Source organism: Siphateles boraxobius, unplaced genomic scaffold, assembly GCF_051911475.1.
Source record: "Siphateles boraxobius isolate OS27281-9 unplaced genomic scaffold, OSU_SipBor_1 13, whole genome shotgun sequence".
Classification (NCBI taxonomy): Eukaryota; Metazoa; Chordata; class Actinopteri; order Cypriniformes; family Leuciscidae; genus Siphateles; species Siphateles boraxobius.
The window spans coordinates 14,034,516-14,058,361 of NW_027508733.1; the positions used below are offsets into that span (position 1 = coordinate 14,034,516).

General features: G+C 44.0%; 2 protein-coding genes and 1 long non-coding RNA gene across 5 annotated transcripts in view; all 3 read left to right on the forward strand.

Moving 5' to 3' along the window:
* Positions 1–23,846, forward strand: part of LOC143735458 (SLAM family member 5-like) — a 220,643-nt gene that overhangs the window by 195,282 nt on the left and 1,515 nt on the right. The window contains exon 2 of one of the 2 annotated variants that reach the window (XM_077225638.1): positions 23,446–23,769. The exons of the other annotated variant lie outside the window; for it this stretch is intronic. Within the exon in view, the coding sequence (XP_077081753.1) occupies positions 23,446–23,769 (324 nt within the window). The remainder of the gene's footprint in view (positions 1–23,445; positions 23,770–23,846) is intronic. 2 annotated transcript variants of the gene reach the window in all.
* LOC143735508 (uncharacterized) lies at positions 5,618–21,022 on the forward strand. 2 transcript variants are annotated; one of them, XR_013203199.1, is made up of 3 exons: positions 5,618–5,746; positions 20,599–20,718; positions 20,885–21,022. It is a non-coding gene; the product is annotated as an uncharacterized LOC143735508 (long non-coding RNA). The 2 variants fall into 2 exon arrangements; XR_013203198.1 differs by lacking the exon at positions 5,618–5,746 and adding an exon at positions 19,692–19,762.
* The window catches only part of LOC143735448 (SLAM family member 5-like), a 173,356-nt gene continuing 170,755 nt past the window's right edge, over positions 21,246–23,846 (forward strand). The window contains exons 1-2 of the mRNA XM_077225617.1: positions 21,246–21,405; positions 21,700–23,272. Coding sequence (XP_077081732.1) covers positions 23,230–23,272 — 43 coding nt within the window. The 5' untranslated portion in view covers positions 21,246–21,405; positions 21,700–23,229. The remainder of the gene's footprint in view (positions 21,406–21,699; positions 23,273–23,846) is intronic.

Genomic DNA, 23,846 nt, shown 5'->3' on the forward strand with positions numbered 1-23,846 from the left:
CAGATCTCTGCAGGGATATATAACTTAAATATTTAATATTTGGGCTGTTATGGCACTGCTTTGAGCCTGTTTGTTAAAATAATATCAGTGTGAATTAAAAGTGCATGCCTCATTTTCACTGTTCACTCAATTAGGGTTTGAAAACAAATCGTTGACCCTGAAATGTTAAAGGAGTTCACTCAAAAAGAAATGAAAAAAGAAAATGGCATTAATGATACAATGCGCGGTTTTACTTACATATCAAGTGCAATTTACAATATTTTGAAATAAAAAATATTTACCAAAATATGTACAACTTCTTGTGATATTTGATCACTTATAGAAGTTGTTTTACCCCAAAATGTAAATTTTAATCATTTGTTTTATGACCTGTATGTGGAACAAAGAAAATACTTTGTAGTTTCCTTCTTTGTTTTTTACATTCAACAACAGTGATTAATCACCAAATAGAATAAACCCATATTTAACAATGAGAGTGTAATCATGCCAGAAATGTTTGGGTCAACAATAATGGATCTGACTGATTTCTAATGTAACATCAAATCGTTATTACTAATATTTATTGAAAAAGAAAACACATAATAACTTTTTTTGTGCTGCACAGATAAAAGTCAATCATACAGGTTTGGAACGTGAGAGTGAATAAGTTATGACAGAATTTTTATTTATGGGTGAACTGTCCATTTTAGTATGGTGCTGCTCATGACCAGTAATTTCGGAATGAAGTTTGCTCTACATTTCGCTGTGTTTTACCGTACAAATTCTTACTCAGAGTCTACACGCAAAAGCTAGAGCCTCCACACTTAATGCAACAAAGCGATCGTTGCCTATCCTATCTGTGCCAGAAATAGCGAAAGTGCTCAGAGTGCGTCAGAAATAGAACTAGACGTCTGTTTACTGGCAGGGATTTTTCGTGTCGCGCCGCATCCAGTGTAGCCAAATCACTTATTTTACAGGGCCCTGGCTTTTATCTGTGTTAGGATTAAGAAATTATAATGGATTTTAATTTTCTGTCTTCAAATAAACAAAAGATATCTGAGGTAATAATCTATGCTGACTCTTTTCTTCCAGGTGTATCTGGTGTTTATACAGATGAAATTGAGACGATATCAGTGATGGAGGGAGATTCTGTCACTTTAAACACTGATGTTACTGAAATAGATGAACAGATACTGTGGACATTTAGATTTCAAAAATTATTTTCAAAAGGTATTCTGACCGTTCCTGTCATTATCAGAGACTCATCATCATCATCATCATCAAAATGTTCACTGGTGTGTTCAGTGTTGAATGTGAGTGATGTGACTCTGTCCTGGTACAAAGGAATCAGTCGATTGTCCAGCATCAGTGTGTGTGATCTCAGCATCGGTCTCTCTCTCCCTCTGGAGATTCAGTGTCTGGATGATTCATACAGATGTGTTCTGAACAATACCATCAGCAACCAGACCACACATCTGGACATCAGTCAACCATGTGAAGGCAGTATTAGGGGGTTTTCATACTGGGCACATTTATTGTCCATTATTTTTTAGATCAATTTAGAGCCCATAATTGACCCTTCGCTAAGCCCCGCCCTCCCTAGTTACTGTTGCTACGCCTGTCAAGCTTTCGTGTCTGGCACGTCTATTACAGTGTGTATGCACCGGTGTCAGACATTCCCAATGAGATAATTAGTAATTTTTGGCGAACATGTGAAATATCTGAGAGAGCAAGACAAAGGGGACTGCAGTATGCATTCGAGCGATATATCCACGAAATAATATGCAACCAATTAGCGAATAATTTCATTCAAATTGAAGCTAAAGCCTATAGTCCCAGCGCAGCAGCAGAGCCTCATACGCTGACCATTCAGATGGGAAACACACAGCTATTTTCGTGCACAGCAGGGTAAGTGAAATGTGAAAATAATCTAATAATTATATATCAAACAGTTTATCCATACATTTTGTGGCATAACACTAACACCGGGTGAGCCGCGATCAGATTGGGTTAAAGTTACTCAGTCAGGGGTAACGTTGGTAGGCCGTCGATTAACGAAATGCTGAAATATATTTTAAAGTATGTCAGTGAGCCCCCATTTTGTCTTTAATCATCTTATTTTACGTTAAAATATATGCATTATGAACAAAGAACAGTCATTATTTCCAACTTCCAAGCAATATGTGTTTTTGTTAATCCTGTGGACATGTAGTTGTGAATGTGGTCTCCCACACTGCTGGATCCACGCACACTCCCCCGTCCAAACTTTTAGGATACCGGGTATCAGATTAGCACAAACGCCCAACACTTCGGCATGTTTCACTCGCTCGAAAGCTTGCCAGACCCCCCGCGCCTAGTTACGGTTGCTAAGACACGATTGGCCAGTTGCGGTTTTCGGGCGTGGCTTAGCGAAGGGTCAATTGGAGTTGTTCGTGACGGTATTAGGCCTTACAAGATTAAGTTTGGGCGCCAGGGGTAAAAACCACCACAATTATTTAATTAATCACTCATAAATACTACACATAGGGATGATATTATCAATTAAGAAACAACAGAACAAGGAACCAGAAGTAAAGTCAATTTAATATTTACTAGTCAAGTTCAATTCCAATCATATTGTATTTTCATTCAGCACATCAATACATTCCATTCCTAAAGTAACTAGAATGGAAAACAGATTTAATGAACAGGTTCTATTAATTTCAGTCCCAGGAACATTTACCTTTTAATTACCCAACAGTAATAAATGAATGACAGATAAATCAAAATAAATAATTCAGCTAATTAAATGCAATACAATAAATCTTATGCAGAAACAAATCAAAATACAATAAAGCAACCACATAAGTGAAAAACAAACAAAAACAAAAAAACGGTTGCTTACCATATCACTCATTGACTACTGGGGCTGAAATACAATTCATTACATCACACACAATGTGTTGCAATGATATGCTTCCAACATAGTCTGGCGAAGGATCTGTGGGACATACACTTGAAAATAGGTTCCTTTGGAAGGATGAATCACCTTCCGGTAAACCTTATCCTCTAAGATAACGAATCCAGAACCAGACTCCTCAGGACTCTGCATATTACCGACTATATTCTGATATACCTTTTGGACCACCATATCTTGCTGTTGTGCTGTCCATATATTCTCGTCAGAAAGAGGAAACAGCAAAACCAAACTGTCTGGGGTTTGCTTAGCATAAGCAGCAACTATTGGAGTAGCGTCATGATTACTGATACGGGACAAAGCATCAGGAGCACTGTAAAGCTTTCCCTTGCGATATTCCAGAGTAAATTCAAACTCTTGCAATTTCAAAGCCCACCGAATCAGGCGAGAGTTTGCTTTGGTAGTGGTAGTCTCAACACACCCAAAGGAGAGATGCATGATCAGTCACAACAATAAAAGATTTGCCCTCCAAATAATGCCGCCACCTTTCGACTGCCCAAACAACAGCCAAACACTCCCTCTCTGTGGTGGAATAATTCCTTTCAGCACCAGTAAGTGTACGACTTGCATATACCAGTACTTCTTCAGACGCACCACACATAGATGGACGTTGACCAAGAATAGCACCCAAACCTGTTGAACTAGCATCTGTATAAACCATGAATGTGCAAGCATGGTTAGGGTGTCCCAATATTGGTGAAGACGCATTTTCAAGTTCTCAAAAGCAGCTTGACAGTCAACTGACCAATGGAAACGAGCTCCTTTTCATGGGCCGCTGAAATGTAGCTGGAGCATTTTTCAAACCAAAAGGTAAAACCTTAAATTCATACAGCCCAAAAGGGGACACAAAGGCAGTTTTAGCCATACTGTCTGGGTCCATTGCCACTTGCCAGTACCTGCTGTTAAGATCCAGAGTACTGAACACACTGGCTCCAGCAAGTGACTCCAGGATTTCACCCACCGTAGGGAGAGGGAATGCATCACTTTCACTCACAGCATTTAATCGTCGATAATCAACACAAAAGCGCTGGCCTCCATCTTTTTTAGAAACGAGTACAATAGGAAATGCCCAAGGAGAATGAGATGGCTGAATAATGCCTCGTAAAAGCATATCATCAATCTGATCCTTTACTATTTCCTTTTTATGTACTGGTAACCTATAGGGCTTTTGTGCCACAACCACATCTGTGCGGACAGCGATCTTATGCTGAACCAGATGAGTTCTGCCAAGAGAAGGAGTACACACTTCAGGATGATCATACAAAAGTGTAAAAAGAACATGAGACTCTTTGTCTGGCAATTTACTCTCATTGACCCTACTTTGTATTAGCTCAACAAGTTCTGTAACAGTTCTTTCCTGCCCACAGTTCTCCATATACTCACTCACTGACCATTCCAGCTGGACAGGAGGAACAGAGGAATAAAGAGATGCAGTAGGCTTACCATACTCAGGTGGTTTACAAGACTTCCAAGTATTTCCCGAGGTAATTGGTGGTTGAAAGGGGAAAACGCGATTTTCCAGATCCCCCGAAAAACTGTACAACTGATCTTTAATATTAAGCTGCAACCCCACCAACGCTATAAAGTCTAATCCCAGCACCATTGAGTAGACAAGTTTCTGAGCTGGAAGGACTACTGTAGGAACCTGAAAATGGCAATCATGCAAATAAATATCAAGCATTTTCTGTCCAAGAGGAACAGTAGCATCACCGTTAGCCAAATAAAGTGGTCCTTCACGCCATGCACCAAGTTGCTCTTTAGGTCCTTTCATTTTGTTCCATAAATCAAAATGCAATAATGTATATGTGGCCCCTGTATCTACAAGTGCTTTCCCAGTACAGTTCCTCACAGTTAAGGGAACAACTAACTGTTTAAGAGCTACAGAGCCAACTCTCTTGTCCTGTTTTCTACCAATTGGATCTTTCTTTTCAACTCGTTGAACATCATAAGCAGAGACTACACCTCGTTGATGACTACGACCGTGAGGGTCTTTACCACCCTGTGCATGCTCACCATAGTGTTTTCCACTCAAAGAACCCTTGAAATTAGGACAAGAAATTGGAGAATGATTTTCATGACACCTCCAGCACAACAAGCTTGGATATCGTTACTCTGGAGGCAAGACAACTTTGAGTTCTACCTCTTTTATTTTTCTAGTCTGTGAATTATGATCAAATGTAGTGCTCTTGGACAACTGAAGCTGATTATACCTTCTCTGATGATCATGATCCCTTTCTATTTGAGTTACCAGCCTCACTGGTTCCTCAACAGACTGTGCCCGACCTCGAAGCTGACTAGCAAAACAAGGGTTCATAGCTTTAAAAAGAGCTTTTAAAACCTCATCCTCAGTGGCTTCCTTTTTCCATCGCTTAAACAAAGCTTGAAATGAGAAAGTAAAATCACGAACACTTTCATTTGCTCCTTGTAACCTATTTCGTACTCGTTCCTCCAACACATCTTGATAGTCTTCCGGCAAAAAGACTGCTAAAAAAGCCTGCTGAAAACTTTCCCAAGTATCAACTTTAAATCTCAGTGTCTCCCACCAATCACGGGCAGAAGCATGCAGAACACTACGCATTGTTGCAAGAATTTCACCATTTGAAGCAGGATCCACATGTAGCACACTTTATTCAATGAACTGAAAACTTTACAAAGACTCACGCCGGTTTCGCACTGCACGCGTTAGCAGAGCGTAAGCAGCGCGTATGGTGAGCGGAAGCAGGACACGCGCGTTTTACTTGCACACTGGATGCGTTTGACGCGCGAGGCTGAACCGCGGCATGTGTACAGACAGAGTAGACTTTATAATGGGTAAGTTGGCATTGCTTTATTTCATTTATTTTATTAATTCATATATTATATAACGTTTGGTCCATCTTTGTTTTTGTAGTTTGGTCAACAAGTTTGTTTTTGGACATTTGTTTTCTTTTAAAATTGATGAATGTCATTTGATTGACTGTTTTAAACACAATAGATATCATCAATGCGATTTTTGGCCATGGTCAATGCATTATCACTTTAATTCAGCGTAAGCGGCGCGGCAAAAATAGAGATCGCTAGGACATGTGATCAACTGGGCGGCAACGTCATCAGAACGCAAAGAATTATGGGTATGTTTGGCCCGTTTACATGGGCTGGCATATCAGGCTAGTGTTCTGGCATGAAAAAAAAAATAGCGTGAAAAACAGAATATAATCCTACAAAATGCAGCGGGCTACAGAAAACATTGTCGGACCATACCAGAAAACTGTCGTCCGTTCAAAAGTATGCTAATGTTTTAAGCACCACACGCCTCTCTCTCTCTCTCTCTCTCTCTCTCTCTCTCTCTCTCTCTCTCTCTCTCTCTCTCTCTCTCTCTCTCTCTCTCTCCTATCTGCATGCAGTCAGAATTCATGTCAAGATTGCAATGCTGGAGTGTGTGTGTGTGTCTGTGTGTGTGTCCGATCGAACTGTGTGTGTGTGTGAGAGAGAGAGAGAGAGAGAGAGAGAGAGAGAGAGAGAGAGAGACGCGATCGAACTGTGTGTTGTGTGAGAGAGAGAGAGAGAGAGAGAGAGAGAGAGAGAGAGAGAGAGACGCGATCGAACTGTGTGTGTGTGTGAGAGAGAGAGAGAGAGAGAGAGAGAGAGACGCGATCGAACTGTGTGTTGTGTGTGAGAGAGAGAGAGAGAGAGAGAGAGAGAGACGCTATTGAATTGTGTGTGTGTGAGAGAGAGAGAGAGAGAGAGAGAGAGAGACGCGATTGAACTGTGTGTGTGTGTGTGTGTGTGTGTGTGTGAGAGAGAGAGAGAGAAAGAGAAAGAGAGAGAATTTTGAATTTTAAAATGCCTTTTATTCCTATAAATCACTCTTAATTAAACACTTATTCCAAACAAATCACACAATTATATTACGTATATCAGATAAGTACACATAAATTACACCAAAAAAGAAAAAAAATAATTATCCTCAACAACAGAGCACAGCGCTCCATTACAGCACCACTTCATTTCAAATGTTAGTAGATCCTTTGTTGACTTATAAAAACAAAAATCTATCAATATTCGTGATTTGATTAGATTTGAAAACAGTATAACCACATCTTCACCCGACAGTCTATCCACCATATTTTTCCTGCTCATGTAAATGGCCAGTTTTGCCTGCCCGAGAACAAAATTCAAAAGCTGACAAGTATGAAATTCCCAGATTACCGAGTGCCCTGTTACAGTGTTTACTTCCTTTTTATTCACATATTATTAAATAATTACTTTATTTGTGCAAAATACTGTAATAAGATTGCAGATTCAAGAAGGTGCCATCTAAAGTTACAAAGCATGTTTATTTTAAGGATTTGTTTTCTAATTTATTTATAATTTATTATATGCTTCAGTTCTGTGCAAAATGGTGCATGTAACAGCCCGCCACCCATTCACTGATGATTTATACAGAAAACGTTGTAAAAATTGCAAACGAAAAGCTGCTATTCTACTTTTCAAATATACCAGACCATGACCACCCTCCAGTGTAACTTATCCCAAAAAAAATCCACCAAAATCCCTTGAATTTTTGCTAGTAGTAGTGCGGGAGGATCCAAACATGCTAACCTATGCCAAAGGCAGGAAGCTACTAAATTGTTCACAATTAAAGTCCTCCCTTTATATGACAACTTTGGTATTAACCATTTCCATTTGTCAAGCCTGCCTTTCACCTTATCAACAACCCCTTCATAATTTTTCTGAACGGACATTTCATTTCCCAAATACACTCCTAAATACTTAAACCCTCCCGTTCCCCAGGTTAAACCATCAGGAAGACTTGGTCTCCCTTTTGACCAATTTCCAATTAAACTTGCTTCACTCTTGTTCCAATTAACTTTTGCTGAAGACAAAACTCTAAAATCTTCTAAAACTTTCATTAAAACCTGTACATCATTTTGTCCATTAATTAAAACTACCACATCATCAGCATAAGCAGACAAAAGAAATGCTACTTTTACAAATAGGTAGAATCAAACCGCAAACATGTTCTCTTAATTGTTGCAACAAAGGTTCTATAGCAAGTGCATATAACATCCCAGACAAAGAGCAGCCCTGTCTAATACCCCTATTGAACCTGAAAGGAGTGCATAAGCCACCGTTTATCTTAAGCACACTCTCAACGTCACCATAGAGCACTTTCACTTTGTCAATAAAATCCTGACAGAATCCAAAAACTTTTAAAGTTCTCCACAAGTAAAGGTGTTCGACCCTATCAAACGCCTTTTCTTGATCTAAAGAAATAAGTCCAATATTAAGGCCGAGCAACTTGGAGACATCAAAAATATCCCTAATGAGGGAAATATTGTCAAAAATTGACCGACCAGGGACACAATAGGTCTGATCTGGATGTACCACCTGATCTATAATTTTAGATAACCTATTAGCTAAAGCCTTCGAGAGTATCTTATAATCTGAGCAAAGGAGCGAAACCGGACGCCAGTTCTTAATTTCTAAAAGATCTCCTTTTTTGGGGAGGAGAGTGATGACCGCTCTACGGCTACTCAACGGCAAACTACCTGAACTCAAACTATCATTAAGAACCAGCAAAAGGTCCTCCCCTACCTCTGTCCAAAAGTGTTTATAAAATTCAACAGGAAGGCCGTCAATTCCTGGCACTTTCCCAGAATTCCCAGAATTCTCTTTTTTTTGCGATTTCTTGCACCATTTACATTCAATGATGCAATACACACTTCAATCATGCTTAAAAATAAGAATAAGATCAAACTATGATTCATAATCATAGATTCAAACTTTTTCACTGCCATCATTTAAATTCATGTTGAGGTTTCGCAATATTTTCTTTAAACGGTACACCTCTCTGTTTGAAAAACAGCTTTCAGTCATAAAAATCTTAGTTCCCTTTCGTTGTCACTCCGAGTTACGTCGGATGACGACGAATGGGGTTTCGCTTAGAAAGCCTATCAACTTCGAGTGTTACAAAACGAGCCAATGGCAAAGAAATGCCATGGGTCTGCGGAATTTGCATGGCGTAACTCCGCCCCACCTCGTGGGTATAAAAGGAGGAAGCCGGCAGCAAGCAGATATGTTTTCGCTTCGGAGCCAAGTGTATTCTTCTCTCCACAAGCCATCTCTGAATTGTCAGCTTTACAAACGAGTACCTCGAGTGTTGGTGTGACGGCGATCTACGGCGAGAGCGTGCTTCCTGCTGATCTGTTGCAGTGGTCTGCCAGTCGGTGCGTTTCTCCCCGGGTGCTTCAACACTTGAGTTTTCTCTCACTAAAAGAGCTTACACGTGGCACGTCTTTTTAAAGATGTCTCGCCCGTGTACTTCTGGTTGCGGCAGATTGGTATCGGACTCTGATGGGCACGAGCGTTGCATAGTATGTTTGGGCATTGATCATGCTAGAGCAGCGCTCGTGGATGACTCATGTTCTCTCTGTGGGAACATGACCATCGCGTCATTACGGTCGAGACTCCGTGAACTCGCAAGAGTGAGAGTCCCCTCATCCACCCCCCGTCCTGCGGCTGGTGGCCAGGGTGATCTGAGGGTTACGGTCTGGAACAAGGCGCCGACTATGTGTCCGCGACCCCAGCCCCCCTCTTCAATGACGGTGCCCGCTAGTGAACTGCTGATTCCCGCGGGTCTACCCTCTGGTGGCCCGCGGGCTTCAGTTGAAGCTACAGAGGAAGATGCCATGTCTGTTGCAGCATCACTAGGCGGGTTTGACTCTTCTGGAAGTGAGGGCTCGTCACAGCTGCCACCTTCCGGTGTGCATACGGCTGTGCTCGAGTCTGATCCGGAGATGACGGCCATGCTTTCCCGGGCAGCCGCGAGCATCGGACTTGAGTGGAGGCCTCCACCCTGTCCTGAGCGCTCGCGGCTGGACGATTGGTTTTTGGGTAAGGCCGCCGACCCTCGTCCTCGGCAAACCCCAATACCTTTCTTCCCGGATGTGCATGATGAGATCTCGAAGTCCTGGAAGACCCCCCTGTCTTCTCGGGACCGCTCGCTGGTCTCATCCGCCTTTCCTCCCCTCGATGAGGCAGCTGCCCGTGGGTACACTGGGCTTCCCCCGGTTGAACGCTCTGTTGCCATGCAACTATGTCCTCAGAGTGCTTCTTCTCGGGGCGAGCCTAAGCACCCATCCAAAGCCTGTAGATTTTCGTCGACCCTGGTGGCGAAGTCTTACAGAGCGGCGGGACAGGCGGCTGCTTCACTGCATGCTATGGCCACTCTGCAGGTCTACCAGGCCCAGATGCTCAGAGACATGCACGAGGGTAGGACAAACCCAGGGCTCTTTGATGAGCTGCGCGCCGCGACCGACCTTGCTCTCCGGGCGACGAAGGTTACCGCGCGCTCCCTGGGTTTGGTGATGTCCACAGCTGTGGTCCAGGAGCGACATCTGTGGCTGAACCTGGCTGACATGCGGGACGCTGAGCGGACCCGTCTGCTTAACGCCCCCTTGTCCCAGGCCGGCCTCTTCGGCGGTGCAGTTGAAGACTTTGCCCAACAGTTTTCAACTGCCCAGAAACAGACCGAGGCCATCAAACACATTCTGCCCCGCCGGCCCGCTGCTGCCTCCACCTTGCCGGCCGGGCAGACGCCTCGACCTGTTTCCCGCCGAGGGCGCCCTCCTGCGGCTCCCGCCCCTCCCGCCCGGACCACGCAGCAGCCTCCACCCAGGGCCGGTCGCGGAGGAAGCCGTAAGAAGGCGCCACAGCCCTCTCCTGCCCCGCCCCCCGCTAAACGCCGGGCCAAGCGGCGCTCCTGAGACGGGCTGCTCAGGGATGATGATTGTTTCTCAGGAGGTGGTAGCAGGACCACTCCTTCCCCCGGTGGAGGGCCGGGGGAGAATCTTTTGTTCTCCACTCCCCGCTGCTCACCCACGGGTGGGCAGCACCCTAATGTGGTTAAAGACAGAAACAATCCCCTCTTCCCTGAGCTCACAGAGTTCTCGGGCGACACAGAGCGCCGCCCACAAGCCGTGCTCTCCTCGCCCCCCTCTGTCCCAGAGGCGGTTGACACGGCGTGCCGTCCACGGACCGCTTCGCCCCTGTCCCCCTCTGTCGCCAGACCCCTGGCAGAGCAGGCCCCCGTGGGACGACCAGCCTGGTCCTCCCCTGGCCCCCTCTGCCAGGGTGCGGTTGCTAACTGTGCCCCCTCTCCGGGCCGCTATGCCGTCCACATCTGGGCCAGTTACTCTGCCTCGCTGCCCCTCCGGGGGGACGCCTGTGGCTCGCATGATCCCGTTGGTTCAGTTCCTGGGAGCCTGGCTAGAGCTTCCCCGTCTGTCCCACTGGATCGCGCGTACCGTCAGGCTCGGCTATGCGATTCAGTTCGCACGGTCTCCTCCCCGCTTCAGGGGAGTCCGCTCCACTTTGGTCGGTGGCAATGCCCCTATCATGAGAGCAGAGATTGCCACCCTGCTGGCGAAGGGTGCAATCGAGACTGTCCCTCCAGCCGAGATGAGGTCCGGCTTCTACAGCCCCTACTTCATTGTCCCCAAGAAAACCGGTGGGTTACGGCCAATCCTGGACTTGCGCGTGCTGAACCGCTCCCTTCACCGGATGCCGTTCAAGATGCTCACCGCCAAACGCGTTTTCGAATGCATACGGCCCCAGGATTGGTTTGCAGCGATCGACCTGAAGGACGCCTACTTTCATGTCTCCATTCTTCCTCGACACAGACCGTTCCTCCGGTTTGCTTTCGAGGGGCAGGCATACCAGTACGCGGTTCTCCCTTTCGGGCTAGCCCTGTCTCCTCGCATCACGAAGGTCGTCGAGGCGGCCCTTGTTCCCCTTCGAGAGCAAGGGGTTCGCATCCTGAGTTATATCGACGACTGGCTGATCCTAGCTCACTCTCGAGATCAGGTTTGCGAACACAGGGACCTAGTGCTCCGGCACCTAGCCCGTCTGGGCCTTCGGGTCAACTGGGAGAAGAGCAAACTTTGCCCCGTGCAGAGGATCTCTTTTCTCGGTATGGACATCGACTCGGTCGCCATGTCCGCGCAGCTTACGAGCGAGCGCGCGCAGTCACTGCTGACTTGCCTAAGACAATTCGAGGGCAAGAGTGCGGTTCCACTGAAACTTTTTCAGAGGCTCCTGGGGCATATGGCATCTGCAGCCGCGGTCACGCCGCTCGGATTGCTTCATATGAGACCGCTTCAGCTTTGGCTTCGCGACCGAGTCCCGAGGTGGGCATGGCAACACGGCACGTTCCGAGTACCAGTTACTCCGACCTGCCGTCAGTTCTTCACCCCGTGGTCGAACCTCGATTTTCTCAGGGCCGGTGTCCCCCTGGCACGAGCTTCCCGGCATGTTGTTGTCTCAACAGATGCCTCCACCACGGGCTGAGGCGCCATGTGCAATGGACATGCTGCTGCGGGCTCCTGGACAGGACCCCAGCGGCTGTGGCATGTCAATTGCCTCGAGTTGTTGGCAGTACGCCTTGCCCTGCACCGCTTCCGGGCGTTGCTCAGGGGTCAACACGTACTAGTCCGCTCAGACAATACCGCCACTGTAGCGTACATCAACCATCAAGGTGGTCTACGCTCCCGCCGTATGTCACAACTCGCTCGCCACCTCCTCCTATGGAGTCAGAAGCATCTGAGGTCGCTTCGAGCCATCTTCATTCCCGCAGCGCTGAACTGTGCAGCCGACGAGCTCTCACGGCTTCAGCCCCTCCCTGGAGAATGGCGACTCCATCCCCAGTCGGTTCAGCTGATTTGGGACCAGTTCGGGGACGCGCAGATAGATCTGTTTGCCTCTCACGACTCGACCCATTGCGCCCAGTTCTATTCCCTGACCGAGGGCACGCTCGGCACGGATGCTCTGGCGCACAGCTGGCCGCAGGGCCGCAAGTATGCGTTTCCCCCAGTGAGCCTTCTTGCGCACACTTTGCGCAAGGTCAGGGAGGACGAGGAGCAGGTCATTCTGGTTGCCCCTTACTGGCCCAACCGGACCTGGTTCCCCGAACTAGTACTCCTCGCGACAGCACCTCCCTGGCCGATCCCTCTGAGGAAGAACCTTCTTTCTCAGGGACGGGGCACCCTATGGCACCCTCGTCCCGATCTTTGGAACCTCCACGTGTGGCTCCTGGATGGGACGAGGCAGGTTTGAGTACCCTACCACCAGCGGTGGTGGCTACCATCACTTCCGCTAGAGCGTCGTCCACGAGACACGTCTATGCGTTGAAGTGGAACCTCTTCGTCAACTGGTGCTCTTCTCACCGAGAAGACCCCCGGAGATGCTCGATCAGTGTTTTGCTTTCCTTCCTTCAACAGGGGCTGGAGCGAAGGCTGTCTCCCTCCACCCTGAAGGTCTATGTTGCCGCCATTGCCGCACATCATGACCTCATCGAAGGTAAGTCGGTAGGGAAGCACGACCTGATCATCAGGTTCCTGAGAGGAGCGAGGAGACTAAATCCTCCTCGTCCTCCTCTCGTTCCCTCTTGGGACCTCTCAGTGGTTCTAACTGCCCTGAAGAGTGCTCCCTTTGAGCCCCTGCAATCAGTCGAGCTTAAGTTCCTGTCTATGAAGACAGCGCTCCTGGTTGCACTGGCCTCCATCAAGAGGGTTGGGGACCTGCACGCATTCTCCGTTGACGAAGCGTGCCTGGAATTTGGGCCGGCTTCCTCTCACGTGATCCTGAGACCCCGGCCTGGATATGTGCCCAAGGTTCCTACCACTCCCTTTCGGGACCAGGTGGTGAACCTGCAAGCGCTGCCCTCGGAGGAGGCAGACCCAGCCTTGGCACTGCTCTGTCCAGTACGCGCTCTCCGCGCCTATGTAGACAGAACGCAGTGTTTCAGGACCTCAGACCAGCTCTTTGTCTGTTATGGTGGGAAGCTGAAGGGAAAGGCTCTCTCCAAGCAAAGGTTGTCTCACTGGATAGTGGACACCATTGCCTTGGCTTACCAGCAGCAAGGTCGACCGTGCCCCCTTGGTGTGACTGCCCACTCCACCCGGAGTGTGGCGTCCTCTTGGGCTCTAGCGCATGGCGCCTCGCTAACAGACATCTGCAGAGCTGCAGGCTGGGCGACACCTAACACATTCGCCAGATTCTATAATCTCCGAGTGGAGCCTGTGTCCTCTCGTGTACTCGCTTCAACCAGCTAGTACCGGACCCGCTCAGGTGTCTTCGCTTGCTCGCCATTCCACTCCACGGACTGGATACGTGCGATACTTTCCTCAGGTGAGCTTCTCCGAAAGCCCTGAGCTCCTCCAGCACTCCTGACGTCGGCGCCAGTGTCTATTGCCTGTGCGTCGGCTAGGTGCCTCCCGTGTGCGTGGTCCCTCCTCTGAGCGACCCCCACATGTGTATTTCCACTGTAAGCCTCTCTGAGCGTGTGTCTTTCCCTTGGCAAGCCACCTTGCCACCCCTGGGGTTGAAATATTCCACCTGCGGCTGGACACCCCAGTGTTTCCCATATGCTTCCTTCGGGTCATATGTGTATTCTCTAAGTCCCCCCCCTCTGGGCTGGCATTAATTGCATACTTCCCCTAAGCTTGGGATATGCTTCCCAGTGTACCTTGGTATTCCTGTGTTATATGGAGTCCTTTGTCCAGGCTGACAGGGATCTCGATTTACGCAGGGCACTGGAAGACAGCTGAGAAGGTGGCGTGATTAGACTGGTAACCCCATTCGTCGTCATCCGACGTAACTCGGAGTGACAACGAAAGGGAACGTCTACGGTTACGTATGTAACCCTCGTTCCCTGAGTAGGGAACGGAGACGTTACGTCTGCCTGCCACTTTCCGCTGTACCGCGGGGATCGCCTGAGCTCAGTCTTGGCTCCTCAGCGAAGAAACATATCTGCTTGCTGCCGGCTTCCTCCTTTTATACCCACGAGGTGGGGCGGAGTTACGCCATGCAAATTCCGCAGACCCATGGCATTTCTTTGCCATTGGCTCGTTTTGTAATACTCGAAGTTGATAGGCTTTCTAAGCGAAACCCCATTCGTCGTCATCCGACGTAACGTCTCCGTTCCCTACTCAGGGAACGAGGGTTACATACGTAACCGTAGACGTTTTTTCTACAAACTGTGCTACATCTGGAAAGTACTCATTGACGAACACCCCCCTCTTATTCTTCGTAGATTTAAGGAACAGTTTAATGTCATCTACATCATAATTGCGGCAGGAAAACTCACTTTGTGACAAAGTAACACGTGAGTCAGATAATTCACTGTCACTCTCTGAATCAACCTGATCAGCAACATCTTCAAGATCTAATTTCTTTTGTTGTCTATGAGCTGTATCGGACTTCTTCCTTTTTAATGGCACTTTAAATACTGTTTGTTCTGAAACAAAAGCATTAGGCCTACCGTCAACCTCCCGAACATCCCGCTTAACAATGTCTGATTCTGTTTTATCGCTTGACTCACCTCTGTCTTCCTCGATTAAAACAAGTTTTTCAATTTCGGTTTCCTCCTCCACTGAAACAACATCATCCTTCGAAGTCCCAGCGCGTTGATCTCCATCAGACTCACTCGCCCGCGCCACCGCTGATTCCGCCTCGGCTGAGGCTTCACCGGCCTCACCGGGCTCACCGGCCGGCTGCACATTGATGTTAGCTACACCTTCAGTGTCAGCCAAACGATTGTCGTCTTCTTGTTTGCTAGGACAAGTTCGAACCAAGTGACCGACTTTACCACAGCCGAAGCATTTGATTTTATCAGTGGTGATGTAAACCACATAATCAAGCTCATCCACTCGAAAATTCAACGCAAGATCTAAATCAGCGTCGTTGTTTACAACCATGTAAACTGAGCGTCTGAAAGACACAACATGCTTCAGTAAAGGAGAAACGCGGCCAATTGGAATCTTTTTAATCGAGGAGACTAATTTTCCGTAGCGAGATAGAGCCTGCGTCAAAACAACATCACTAACAAACGGCGGGACATTCGAAAGGGTGACTCTTTTAGATGGCAATGAAAGGGGCAAGACGGGAGTGAGAACACCGTCGAGAATAATTCCCCTCTGAACTACCTCATTTTCCTTTTCTACTGTATTAAAAAAAGAACAATAGCGCTATTCATTCTCGAGGCAGACATTATGTTTTCATGCCCCACAATTTCCCCCACAGCCAAACAACAGCTCTCCACACTCACGGTAGACGCCACTTTTACCCCGTGACGACGCGTGAGTGAACTCAACCCCTGTGCACCTGGAACCGCCATGTTCCTCACACACCAAAAAAACCACCCCCCTTCAAACTAAAACTTCTAAACCATACACAAAAAGAAAAGAAAAGAAAGAGAAAGATAGAAAAAAGAAAAACAAGCACGAGTCACCGCTCACGCTCACACTCACAAACTCCCAGCATGCACTCAGAGAGAGAGAGAGAGAGAGAGAGAGAGAGAGAGAGAGAGAGAGAGAGAGAGAGAGAGAGAGAGGCGCCAGCGCGATCGAACAGTGGAGAGAAAGAGAAAGAGAGAGAGAGAGAGAGAGAGAGAGAGAGAGAGAGAGAGAGAGAGAGAGAGAGAGAGAGAGAGAGAGAGAGAGAGAGAGAGAGAGAGAGAGAGGTGCGGGCGCGATCGAACAGTGGAAACATAAAAACATACTCCGTCATTTTGTTCATAGAGATTATCATTCAAACTGCAAAGTGTTTACTTATATTTGTTTAACTTACACTTGCAATAAAACACAACATTGTGCTTTTGTCACACTCTAAACTCTTGTCAAGCTGTAACCTACAACTGTCACCCAACCAAACACACACAACATCCAACCCTATTTCAAAACAGTCTGTGGGTTACATCTTTTGGACATTACTCATATTGCATTGGTTTTCATTTCTTGTCTTCGGAGCAGTTACATATTCTACATTGATTAAAAAAGAAAATCAAATGTGTTTTTAATGGTAGTATTATTTCATACGAAAATCAATTATTTACCATTCAGATGAGAATAAAGTTAGGGTTAATTAAAATTAAGGAAAACAAATATATTGATCCGTTCTTAAAGGATAATTCAAGTATTTAGCACTTTGAGTCTATTTTCTAGTTTGTTTTGGATGAACTAAGTTAGAGTGGTGGGTAGAATTTTGACGATGGGTCCTGTCTCGACTTTTTGAATCTTTTAGAATCGCCTCTGACCGCTTCAGAGTGGCTGTCTACGAGCATACACAAACATGTCCTTCAAAACTGTGCAAGAAGGACTATTGCAGTTTATAACACAGCAGGTAGACGGCATCTTGAACACTGCGTTCCCTCCATGCAATCAAGTCTGGGGCCTTCTGTTTGTGCCGCGGATACGTTACGATGACGTCACATTAGCAATCTCTATTCGGTTGTTAAGTCTGACGTCACGCGTGACGTTTAGCCTCTTCCGGGCCCAAGCGCTCCGCTCGTCCACTCCAGATCCTAGACTACATAAACCCTTTTCTCAAAGGGCTTTTTTCGCTTCAGTTCCAGTGGGTGTTACTAGGGATTAAGGGATAGCACCCACTGGCACCAAAGTTTCTTCATTCGTTTAAGATTTGTAACTTACCTTATCAACTGCAGCCATTTTTTCTAATCTTTCTCGTCACAGGGAAAGCGGTAGAATGACAGTTGAATGTCACTTGTTTTTTTTAACTCAGATCTATTTAAACAACACGGGAACACGTTAAAACTCGGGCGAAAGCGGTAGGTAGGTAGAGAGGACCCGGCCTTTGGACCCGGAAACAGTATTATCGGAGAGTGGTTACGTCACGACTTAACAACCGGATAGACTGGGCGCCTGTAGTGCAGTGTTAAATACATTTGGTGTAACTGCATATTTACTCCCCTAGAGGGCCACCTTGTTTCTTGTTATGGTGGGTGTTTGGTGGTTAAGTGCCGCTGAAGTTGACGGATTGCAGAGTTTTTCACCACAAATAACACACAACGGATTTGGCGCCACGGAATCGCCTGTTGTCGTAAATCCATACCTAATGTATGAGGTATCGTATTTACGATTGAAATTTGACTTTTTTCTATCTCTCTCGCTATTTTCGAGTTGGTCATCGTCTTTCCTTTGACCGGAACTGTCTGCAATGAAATTAGCTGAAGTTTGCTGAGGCCCGCTCATCTCTCCACATACTTCTCTGTCACTTCAGTCTGTTCAGATACGATGCGTTGCTAACCAATCGCAAGGCGCTCAAAGAAACCCATTTTAATCTATTTATTGTTTATGTTTTGGATTAAATAACATGCATGACATAGCACTTTAAAAAGCATTTTAAAAAGACAATTATTATTATAAAAAAAATAAAAATAAAAATAATTCTGGGAATATTTCAAGGCCCGGTGACCGGGGTTTGGGAATCACTGCTCTAATCTGTTAAAGCTCCAGTAGGTAGCTTTTGTAAACAAATATTTGTTAAAACTCTCATTATGTCCTGAAAGTAGAATATGAGACAGATAATCTGTGAAAAAAATCAAGCTCCTCTGGCTCCTCCCTGTGGTCCTACTGCCATTTGCAGAAATACACCGCTCCCGGTCAGAAACAACCAATCAGAGCCAGGAGGAATGTCTTAGCAGTGTCAATCACGCTCGTGTACGCGCTGATCACCCCTCTCTTGCACAGCGCGAGCGCGTACCGTCGTTCGTGACTCTCCTGTTCAAACTCGTTCATCCAAATGAACGAATCTTTTTTCAAGTCATTTCGTTCATTCAACGAACGAAATGACTCGAAAAAAGACTTGTTCATTTCGATGAACGAGTTCGAACAGGATCACGAACGTGCATCACAGAACAGAGCAAGGCGAGCATTTGTGCTTATAAAACTTAAAGTTTTTTATTTATTTTTGAAATGACCGATCGTTTCACTAGATAAGACCCTTATTCATCGTCTGGTATCGTTTAAAACCCTTTGAAGCTGCGCTGAAACTGTCATTTGGTCCTCGAAACGTTTGTGTCCTATTGAAGTCCATTATATGGAGAAAAAGCCTGGAATGTTTTCATCAAAAAACTTAATTTCTTTTCGACTGAAGAAAGAAAGACATGGACATCTTGGATGACATGGGGGTGAGTAAATTATCAGCAAAAGTTTTTTTTTAAAGTGAACTAATCCTTTAACGTTATCTTAGTAGCTATAACTTATAGAAAGAGTGCAACTTTATAAAGTTACATGTATTGCAAAATACATAATGATTTGAGGACCAAGTTTGTAGTCAAAGTATGGGCAGGCCAGAGTCAATGTAAAGCATATTGTTGATTTTTCGTCCCTATTAGTGAATGTTCCATAACTGTTTATAATCCGCCGTCATCGGTGGTCCTGCTTACTAGCCTGTGCGTTCAAGGCAGGCTCCGCTGTGGAGGGAGGAGCTGTGGAGGGAGGAGCTGTGGAGGGAGGAGCTGTGGAGGGAGGAGCTGTGGAGGGAGGAGCTGTGGAGGGAGGAGCTGTGGGGGAGGAGCTGTGGAGGGAGGAGCTGTGGAGGGAGGAGCTGTGGAGGGAGGAGCTGTGGGGGAGGAGCTGTGGGGGAGGAGCTGTGGAGGGAGGAGCTGTGGAGGGAGGGCTGTAGCGCAGCAGAGAGCAAGGGGGTTGGACCTGTAAGTTGTGCTTCTTCAAATTTTCAGGCTAAGTCAACATTTTCTCAAAACTCCCTACTGCAGCTTTAACATGGGCGCCGAAAAAAATACGCTCTGCTAACGCGTGTGGAACAGGAACAACACAAGAACTCACAAAGACTGGACTAAAACAAAGGGCTTAAATACAAGGCTATACAAGATAACAAGGGGGCATGGTTAATAAGAAACACTTGGGGAGACTAATAAACATGACAGGGAACTGCTAAACATGAAAAGACAGGGGAACACAGACTGACATCACAACAGCATGTGCTGTTTAATGCATTTGAGAGGGTTTTACAGCATATCCTTTGAAGGTTATGTTCTTACCTATAAATTATATAAATTCATTTATAAGTATAATTCTCGAGTATAATTCTCGTTTTGTGGAAAGGCTGATGCAGCAAGTGAGTATTGATAGAAGGTTGAGTGTGTTTATCAAACAGACGAGAAGTTGCTCTTTTGTTTTGATGTGTTTTATAAAGCACATAATGTACAGCATCACAGCTAACAACGTTACCACAACTTCTCTTTCACTAATATTTTGTAAAGGTTATGTGTTGGTCATGTGAAGTTAAGATAAAACATTAGGCCTATTTAAATAATACTTATAGAATGTTCGTATAACATTATTAATATTTGGTATATTCTAAAAGAAAGTTTTGAGAACATTTTCGAAGCATCCATTTTGTACTCAATCGATGTTAATGTTGACCTTCTTGGAATATTACAAATAAACATTCAAAGATTATAATATTGTGAGTAACAATACGGTTAGGAGAATGCTGAACTAAAATTGCGTAAACTTTTAAATACCTTTCTAATCACTGCAAGAAAACATGGATATTTTAACACTTCAGAAACATTGTAAATCACTGTTTCCACAATGTTTGTAGAACATAAATTTGTTAGCTGGTAAATAGTGGTTAATTTTGAGGTGAACATTGAGCAAGATTTGGAATAATTCATTTTTTCATTACAGAAAATAATTTTTATCCTGTTAATTACAAATAATGTAGGCCTACAGATAAATTGATTATCAAAATAACTCTAGTTGCATTCACTAAGATATTTTTCCCATCAGATCTGCTGTTTTCATCTTTATTGAGAATCTTACAGTAGATTAATGACTGTGTGTGTTTTATCATTGTAGAATCTCACCGAACTCCGTTGTTCCTTGTTGTATCGCTGTTGTTGCTGCTGCTGGTCCTCGCAGTTTTAGTCGTTTTGTTCTTCTGTCGCTGCAGGAAATACACACAAGCAAAACAAGACGGCAAGTATTACACACAACAGGAAAATTAATTTAAAGTTAGTTTTAACATGAAAACTTTGTGTATATTGGTAATGCAATCTATATATATATATGATATCAGTGTGAAATGTAGAAAGCAGCACCTGATCTTAAATACACTGAAAATCTCCATGTGTTTGATTTTTAGATCAGGAAAGCATGTCAGAATACACACAGATCATCTACCGTCTTCAGATCTGACACCGGTCACTGATCATCACTCATTATTCAACACTGATTTCATCAAAACCATCATGCAGTTTAACAAGGTCTTTAGGTTACAAGATCTATGTGTAACCCATGTTTAATTTGGTACTAAAAAAAATTAATAAATGGATAATATAATTGCATAATCTAATAGCTAAACTTTTAATAAAAAAGTTGAAACGATCTATTCATATCCATTGTGAATTAAATAAAAATAAATAAAAATAATATGCATTATGGTCTAGCACCGAACATGTGATATATTACGTGTACACGAGTTGCGTATGACGTCAGCGGATGACACACGGAAATGCGAGAGACGCGCTGAACACGAGATGAGAGTGATGCAGAAAGGATTAATAAGAATGGTGATTGCTGATTTAAGTGCGGATTCTAGCCGATTGTGAAGCTCCTTTGAATCTGAAGCGGGTGTTTAAAAAAAACTGTGAAACTCGGGATTTGGTGAGTTTATTTGTTTTATTTTCTATAATGGATGTATTTTATGTTATTATGCATATTATGCACGCTGTGAAGTCTATTTGCATATTTTCTGAATGTTAATATGATTTTTGAAATGTTGAGTAATATATTTTTGCTTAGCTATGAATGAATATTAATTTGCACATTGTCAATATGCCTGTGAGATATCACATGTTCGTCATGAAAGTGAAAATGTATGTTTAAACACTGTTTAAAGAGCAGAAAATTTATAAAGAAATAATATCGAATGTTAATGACACTGTTTTGGTAAAACAGGTCAGGTTTACTGCTTCACTGGAAAATTCTCTCATGGATTTGAGATGGCGAGCCACCAAAATTGAATGCTGATTTCTGAGCCTGGGGAAAAGACACTTTTACTGTATCACAAGGTTTTCGTTGCGCCAGAGACATCAACTTCTTCAATTAGGAGGACTTTTCTTTTTTTTTCTGTTTGGACCACTTCTTCGAACTGGTAGGATTGAACTGATTGTGCATTTACTCACTGGATCTCTTAAAGTATTTTTTTCTGGACAATATTCAAGAGACAATTCAAAGAAAGAGTTAAAACAAGAGTGTTGTTTATTGAATGTGGGTCACATGTAAATATTGAATTTCCTTTTACCATTTCAGTGTGATAAGAAGTTTCCGTTGGTCAAATTATGGTTATACACCATTTTACTTTGTTTAAGAGATTATTTGGTTTGTCTAACACGGTATAGGAAATTATAACACTAAAGGCAAAATAGAATTAGAACCCTAAACTCTAAAATAATAAAACAAAAGAAAGACAGGGAGCTGTCCAAAAAATACGGAACAATCTAATAAAAGTCTTACTAAAGATATATGTAAACAGAGATAAAATAGATAACATTTATTAAATTGTTTTAAGAAAAAAGAAAAGGAATTTAAATCTTAAAGGAATAAGATAAGAAAACCCAAAGACAACAGAGAATTCATAATTTGTGTATAATTTTATGGTTTTGTTATCCTTGCTGTTTAAAACTCTGTTCCATTTTATGTATTTGACTGTTCAATTTACAATTACAAATACTTTCCTTACTTGATGTCTGTGATTCAGTTACTGCCAATATTCTGTTCTCCACTGACCTAGAAACTGGTCCATTGCTCCAACCTACGTTGAGGGCCCTTGTTACATATGCATTAACATCAAAGTGTAAAATGCATTTGATTTGATATAATTAAAATGTGCTCATCTTGTAATTTATGAACAATTGATGAATCTGCCTACTAAAATATGAATTGAATTAAAAAAGACAATTAAATCAATAATAGTTTGATTCACTCATTCAAATAGTTTGAAAGATATTCATCATTGTATTGTGTGATCCAGCACATGTTTTGGAGTCAGCTCTTGTGTTATTGAGGTCAGTAAATGAGTTTGAACTGAATGCTTGTGTGGTTTAATGTGCTGGCCGGATGTTCAGTTGATAATGTGTGTTTGTGTTCGTGAGAGTGTGAGACATGCAGTTTCTTCTCACAACCACAAACAAACCTTCTGAGAACCTGATAGACTCCGAAACAACTTGAAAATGAGAGTTTTCTAATGAAGAGGAATCCAGAATGATGTTGTGATGAAACATTTGTTCATGAGATACACAGTGAGAGTTTCTGAAATATTGAGAGGAAGATAAAGAATACATTGAACTTAGTCAGCAGAGCACAGATAGGGAACAGAGACTACTAAATCCAGCTTGCTTTTGATTTAGCAGTTTAGACTTTGGAAAAACTTCAATTTTTTAATCAGGAAGTCGCTCTTCTGACTCTCGGCAGGACGTTTCTGTCACAATGTCTTCTCTTCTGTGTGTTCTGATCCTGTTTGTCCTGAGCGGTGAGAAACTCTTTATACTTTTAATCAGCAGTAGATCATTTATTTAAACACTAATGCATTTTTACAAGAGACAAACATGTTTTACCTTTTAGAAGTAGGCCTACATGATTAAACAGGAAATGAGATTATATAAAGTCTGTCAGATAATTATATGTGTTTTATATCTTGTTCAGGTGTGTTTGGTGCTGGTACTGATGAAGTGAAGTCAGTGTCAGTGACTGAGGGAGATTCTGTCACTCTAAACACTGATGTTCAAGTACAGAGAGATAATCAGATACTGTGGACGTTTGGACCTCAAGATAGGCGTATAGGTGAAATCCACAGACAGAACATCTATATAGATAACACTGTTATGATATTTGAGAAAATAGTCCAGATGGACAAACAAACTGGATCTCTGACCATCAGAAACATCAGATCTGAACACACTGGACTTTATAAACTAACCGTCATCAGCAAAGGAACTTTATACAAGAGATTCAATGTTACTGTCTATGGTGAGTAAATTGAAGTATTATAAATGTACATCTATGTCAGACAGACTTACTATGATCAAATTAAACTCATGAGAACA